The 6,000-nt window shown below is 57.9% G+C and overlaps 1 protein-coding gene across 1 annotated transcript in view; it reads left to right on the top strand.

Annotated features, from left to right (window-relative positions):
* Nucleotides 1-3,760, top strand: part of SIPA1L3 (signal induced proliferation associated 1 like 3) — a 222,560-nt gene extending 218,800 nt beyond the window's left edge. Inside the window, exons 21-22 of the mRNA XM_028090625.2 lie at nucleotides 248-329; nucleotides 1,522-3,760. Coding sequence (XP_027946426.1) covers nucleotides 248-329; nucleotides 1,522-1,665 — 226 coding nt within the window. The 3' untranslated portion in view covers nucleotides 1,666-3,760. The remainder of the gene's footprint in view (nucleotides 1-247; nucleotides 330-1,521) is intronic.
* The last annotated feature ends 2,240 nt before the right edge of the window (nucleotides 3,761-6,000 follow it).

Raw genomic sequence — 6,000 nt, forward strand, 5'->3', positions numbered from 1 at the left:
CAGCCCCCATCCACATCCACAGATGGACCCTCTCTGGGTGGAGCACAGCGGGGAGGAGGGCTGGCTTCAGGCTTCCCCCAGAGCCCCTCCTCCAGGCCCCCCTCAGGACCCCAGCAAGAACAGGGCTCCCCAGAACTTGAGGGACCAGAGGGCCCTAGCCCCCGTGTTCCTCCCCAGCTGTGGGTCTGGAACCCTCCCCCGGGCCTGGGGGGGGCCTTGAGTCTCACCCTGTCCCTTGTCCTTCCAGCGAGGAGCCTCCCCTGGACCTGACAGGCAAGGTGTACCAGCTGGAGGTGATGCTGAAGCAGCTGCACACCGACCTCCAGAAGGTAAGGCCGCTGGGCAGCCAGCCCGCCGCCGTGCGCCTCCCTGTTCCACTTCCAGACATGCACGAGGCTGACGCACCTGTCCCCACCCCACCCCACGCCACCCATTTTAGGGGAGACTGCCCAGCTTCGAATGTAGTCGTGAGCAAAGAGTAGAAAGTGACAATACCAAAGTTTGGTAATAAGCACATGGAGAGAACTCTCCTAAATTGTTGGAGGAAGAGCAAATTGGCCCAGCCTTTTCGGAGGGCAGTTGGATAATTCTTATTAAAAAAAAATGATTGTGTATCTTGTCGATCCCGCAATTCTGCTTGTGGGAATTTATCCAGCAGAATTGCAAGCATGGGGCCAGAGATCCGTGAGCAGGGATGTTCACCGATGCTCTGTTGGCAATAAAAACTTGGCGCCAGTGCAGCGGGCCCCCCTCCACAGGAGAGTGGTTATATAAAGGACAGGACCCTGGAGCCGTGGAATATTCTGCAGCCAATTAAAACACTAGCAGGAATCTGCATATTTACTGACATGCAAAAGAAGTCTAGTCACTCAAGTAGAAACTAAGCAAGCTGCAGACTATTGCCTAGAACATCGTCATACTTTAAAAAAAAAGTTTAACGTCCGTGGGTCAGAGCGTTATCTAGAAGGCAGCGTTCCAAATTGTTGTACTTACCTCCAGGATGTAGAAGGAGGAGAGAAGTAAGGGCAGAGGACTTCTACTTGGTGCTTTATATACTTCGGGGTAAAAGACAGGTGGCAGAATATACTGTGCGAGTCTGAAGCACCGGAATCCTAGGGGCCTAGGTTCTAACCCCCCATGTAATGCTGTGTGACCTTGGACAAGTCAGCTGCCTTGGGGTGTCACAGAGCCTGGAAGGGCATCTCAGAAGGGCCAGCGGAGCCCATACAGGCAGCCCATGTCCGTCCGCATCCCAGCTCCCTGCCTGCTGTGCAAGGCTGGGTTTCCTCTCCCTCCTGGGAACCTGAGGCTAACAGCAGTCCCGAAGTCCGCAGGCGGCTGTGAGGGTAAACTAAGGTGATAATGATGACAGTGAGGTCTGTGTTCTAAGAGTTGAGGGGGACAGGTCCAGAGAGATGAGGCCATTTGCCCAGGGTCGCTCAGCTGCCGAGCAGCCGAGCTGGGATTCGAACCCTGGCCGCCTGGCTCTGCACACCGGCTGACGCCGGCCCCGCCCCACAGGAGAAGCAGGACAAGGCCGTGCTGCAGTCCGAGGTGGCCAGCCTGCGACAGAACAACCAGCGCTTGCAGGAGGAGTCACAGGCCGCCAGCGAGCAGCTGCGCAAGTTCGCCGAGATCTTCTGCAGGGAGAAGAAGGAGCTCTGAAGTGGTCCCCTGGCTGGGCCGGCTGTGGGCTCCCGCCCTCCCGTCTCCCTCAGCTCGCTGCCTGGTTGCAGGTGTGACCGAGATGACACAGCCAGGGCCCCACTGCCCTCCTCGTGGACACGGAGACCCTGGACGGCAGCAGGCCTCACCGGTCCTCCGGCCCCACAAGGTGACCCAGTCTCAGGCCGCCCCTCTGAACTGCCAAGCTCTGGACACTGGACACTGGACCATGCCCACCCCGGCCCCCCGGGGGAGGCCCCTCTAGCCTCTTCCTAGGACCAAGCCATCAGAAGCCATAGGAAGAGGAGAAGGGAGGACCAGAGTGTGTCTCCAAACTCCACAGCTCTGGGAGTCCACAAACCAGGTTTCTTCACGGCGTACAACAGAGTTTGGGCTTGTGGGGCTAAGACCCCTGCATGAGAAATCAGTGTGAGACCGGCCTGAGCTTCCCCCAGGCCCCAGAGAGCGGAGGTCCTGTATGGACACCGGCCGGGGCTCCAGAAAGCACGGACATGACCCCCTTCCAACCATATTCTTCCAAAAAGCCACCAGGAGCACTTTCTTAGAGTTTCAGTTCTTTTCTTGGGACCCCAGGGTGGAGAGAGGAAGCCCCAGCATCCAGAGTCAGCTTCTCTGAGGGGAAACTCTATTTGCACACTCGGGACCGTTTCTGCAGTCTTTTCTATCAGCCCCTCGACCAACCGCCAGAGGCCAACAGCGCCTGGGCCGCTCCACCACCTTCCATCTCCTGCGCAGGCCTGGGCTGTAAAGGCCCATCTCTCCTCCCCAGCCCCGCCAGCAACAACCACACGGCCAGGGCCTCTTCCGGGCACCAGGAGGGGCTCCACGCAGCCCTCGGGTCAGGGCTGGAGAGAGAACAGCCTTCAGCTCCTCTCTGGTTTTGTTCTTCCTTCGCAAGCGGACGTCCGGACACCCTCACTGTGCTCCCTGGGGAGGGGGGGCTTTTCCGTGTGAACCCCCACGGGACGCTGGTTCTCTCAAGGCAATAAGGGGCAGCTTGCTAGTCGGCCAGGCCAGAGCGGTACTACGCTGTTCACCCAGGAAACAGAGTTTCTTTTTTTTTTCCTTTAAAAACAAGAAAGAGATATATATATATATTTATTTTTTCATGTAGAGTTGCGCCAGAACAAGTCTGTATGGCCACAATCTTTGGATTCCCCCCAACCTCAAGCTGAGGATCAAGGGGTGTCCCCCACGGGCTGGGACTCAGTGGGAGGACTCCCGAGGGATGCAGTCGGGGAGCAGGCCACTGGACTTTCCCGTTTGGGGAGGCCCCAGGCAGGGGGAGTTGGCCCCGCTGCAGGCAGCACTCTCTGGGCTGGAAGCCAGCACCAGGTGGCCCAGCCCTGGTCCAGAGACCCCACCGCTTTCTCTTTGGGGCCAGAAACCTCAGGAGAGGGGGCTGTGGGGACCGCACGGGACACGGGCACTCAGAGGGGTGCCAGGCTGGGCCAGCAGGGGCAAGAGGAAAGGGCACTCTTGTCTCCCTGCGATCCACCCCTGACCCTAGCAGCACGGCAGTCAGGCAGAAGCCCTCAGATCTGCCGTCTCTGTCCCTCACCCTCACCCTCACCCGCGGAGTGAGAGGGCCTCAAGGTGGGGCCCGCTTGGTCCTCAGCCCTGGCCAACTACTGTGATATCTCTGCCCCTCTTCCCCACCCTCTTTTTGGAAGGGCTGTCCAGGACCTGCCCCGCTGCCCTTTCCTCAGACCCTAACCTGGAGGCTGACCCCTCCCCTGCTCTTTTTTTAAGTTTACTCACATCTTCAGATCATTCGAATCATTTTGGGGACCTAATCATGTACATTGACAAGTGTAAATTATGATTTATTTTTTTTTTTGGTTTTTTCTGTTATTTTTTTTAAGGATCTCTGCAAAAGAAATCTATTTAATTTGAGGTTGGTGTTTTATCTGAAGGCTTGAAGATAGCAGGGTTGTTTTTTTTTTCATATGTTGATCTGTTTCATTTGGATTTTTTATTCTTTATTGTCTTCCCCCCCCCACCATCCCGGTCTTGAGATTTTTCTGGCATGTTTCTGGAGGTTTCAAAGCAAATAAATGTTTCATAGAAATGCCTTGTGTGTTCACTAGCTGGGCAGCTGCCTGGAGTCACTGATGGGAGGGTGTGGTCCAGCGTCAGCCGCCTTCTCCTGTCCCCCTTGTCAAACGCAACCTCACACACACACCTCTCCCCTCAGCACCAGCTTTGCAAACTTCCTTTCCTTGAAACCCAAATGACAGGAACCCAGCACTCAGAAGGTAAAAAGTCCTTAAGTTGAACAGAGGGAGAGATTGCACCGAAGAAACCGTTTGTAGCGGCCAGAAAGCCAGACCAGGCCCACGGAGTGTGCCGGTTTTAGATTTAATGGTCAAACTTTTAAAAATCTGGAGGTAGTACAGACAGCCGGATTTCCAGCTTGGTAAATCCGTCCTTTGCAGCGGGACTCCGAGCCAAGGGGCCCCCTGCCTCCTTCGGCTGAGGCCTCCCCAGGCCACACCCTCCCGGCACTGGCTAATTTGCATGGCCCCGCCCTCATCGGTGGGAGGAGGCCTCCCACCGCCAATCGTCCGGTTCGTGGTTTCGGGTGCAAATCAGCCCCTGCTTCCAGGCCAGGGGGGAACACAGTGAGGCGGGGGTGCCCCACAACCTCGCCCCTGAGCCAGGCCTCCCTCTAAGGGCCTCTCGTGGCCCGGCTCCGCAGCTGCCCTGATGAAACACTCGCAGTTTGACCTGGGGATCAGGGTCCCCCTGATTTTCTGAATCTCAGAATTCCACGTGAAAATCCAAGGTCTGGCCTCTTGTGTGAGAAGCAGCCCAACCTCGTGACAGGGCTGGCCAGGTGGCCAAGTCTTCCTGACCCACCTCACCCCCTTACCTGTCATTGGGTCTTCCATCTCTGAGCTAAAACCTGATGCTTCTCTGACTCAGCCTCTCCCCTCCCCCCCCGAAAAAATATCTTTTTCCAAAACGGGCATAGCCTTTTTCCAGAGGAGGTGGACCAGCTATTTCCACATCTCCCAAAAATTCTAGAGTGTTCCAGACACTCTCCCAGTCTCCACCCTCCTTGAGGCCCCATCGTCTCCCCGTGCCGCCCTCCCCCCACCAGCACGGGAACGGTAGAACAAGCTGTTCTCACATCCTCTCCTGGCGCCTGTGACACACCAACGTCCGACGCCCCGCAACTCGCACCCACACTGGTGCCCCGCTGGTCCCGTCCCCATCTTGCCCCACTTTTCGCCTTCCGCGGTCACGTCCTGATCCTGCAGCGGGTGCCCGCTTGGACGCTCTGCCAGTCTCGCCCTCCCGCCCATCACCCCTGGCTCGGTCCCCAGCCAAGCTCTGAAGCCCTTCATACCTTAGGCTCTTTCCACATTTCTCTATTGTCCCCTAAATTCTTTGTCCTCTCCCCTGAAGTCTCATCTCTGTGTCATTGTCCTGGGACTCTACCTGTCCCCGGATCCTGTCTCTCTCCCCCCAAATGTGCTTCCCTCTTATTCTTCTGTCTCCTAATTTATGTGCCCGGGTTCTCTGCCTCCCCTCATCGAATCTCTCCTGCTTCTCCAGATCACTCTCGACTTCCTCCTTCTGTCTCTCCCTGATGTGTCTGCTATTTTTTCTTACTATTATTTCCTCTCCCACTGAATCTCCGTCTCTCTTCTGTTTTCTCCCCCCCACCCCCACCCCCCGTCACTCCTGTGGCTCGCTCTTCTACCTCTCTCCCCAGATCTATTTCTTCCCTCTCCTGCTCTTGTTCCGATTCTCTATAAATGTGTGGCTCTGTGTCTCCCTCCTGATCTCTCGGCGTCCTGGTTCCCTCCTCATCCCACCTCACCCAAATCTGCTTCCCTCCCAACATCCCTGGGATGGAGGACCCCAGGGGAGGTCGGGGGGGGGGTGGGGGTGGGGGGATTGGGAGGAGGTGCTCCTGGCACCCCCGCCCCCTACCCTAGCCCGGGAGCGCGGCCTCCTCATCTTTCCATCCCTTCCCCCCCCCCCCCCCGCCCCGTCCCAGCTCCCGCCTCCCCCCCTCACCGCTGCTCACTGCAGCTGCCGCAGGCCGTTGCCAGGGCAACCACAGCTGGCTGGGCGGGAGCCCCCTCCACCCCATCCCCCCCTCTCCTTTCCGGCGAGGCTGGGAGGAGCTGGGACAAAGCCAGAGAAAGGCGGCGGGGGGGGGGGGGGGGGATGGAGGGAGAGGGAGGTCGGGCCGGCTCCAGCTGTTAACCTCGGTCAGTTCTCCCTCAACAAGGCCCCCATCACCCCTTCATGGTGATGCCCCCCCGCCCCGGTGCAGCCTGGAGAACGAGGCAGTCG

Source organism: Eumetopias jubatus, unplaced genomic scaffold (genome assembly GCF_037043125.1).
Source record: "Eumetopias jubatus isolate StellerSeaLion01/CBP00866 unplaced genomic scaffold, mEumJub1_p1.0 scaffold_10, whole genome shotgun sequence".
In the NCBI taxonomy this organism is placed as follows: domain Eukaryota; kingdom Metazoa; phylum Chordata; class Mammalia; order Carnivora; family Otariidae; genus Eumetopias; species Eumetopias jubatus.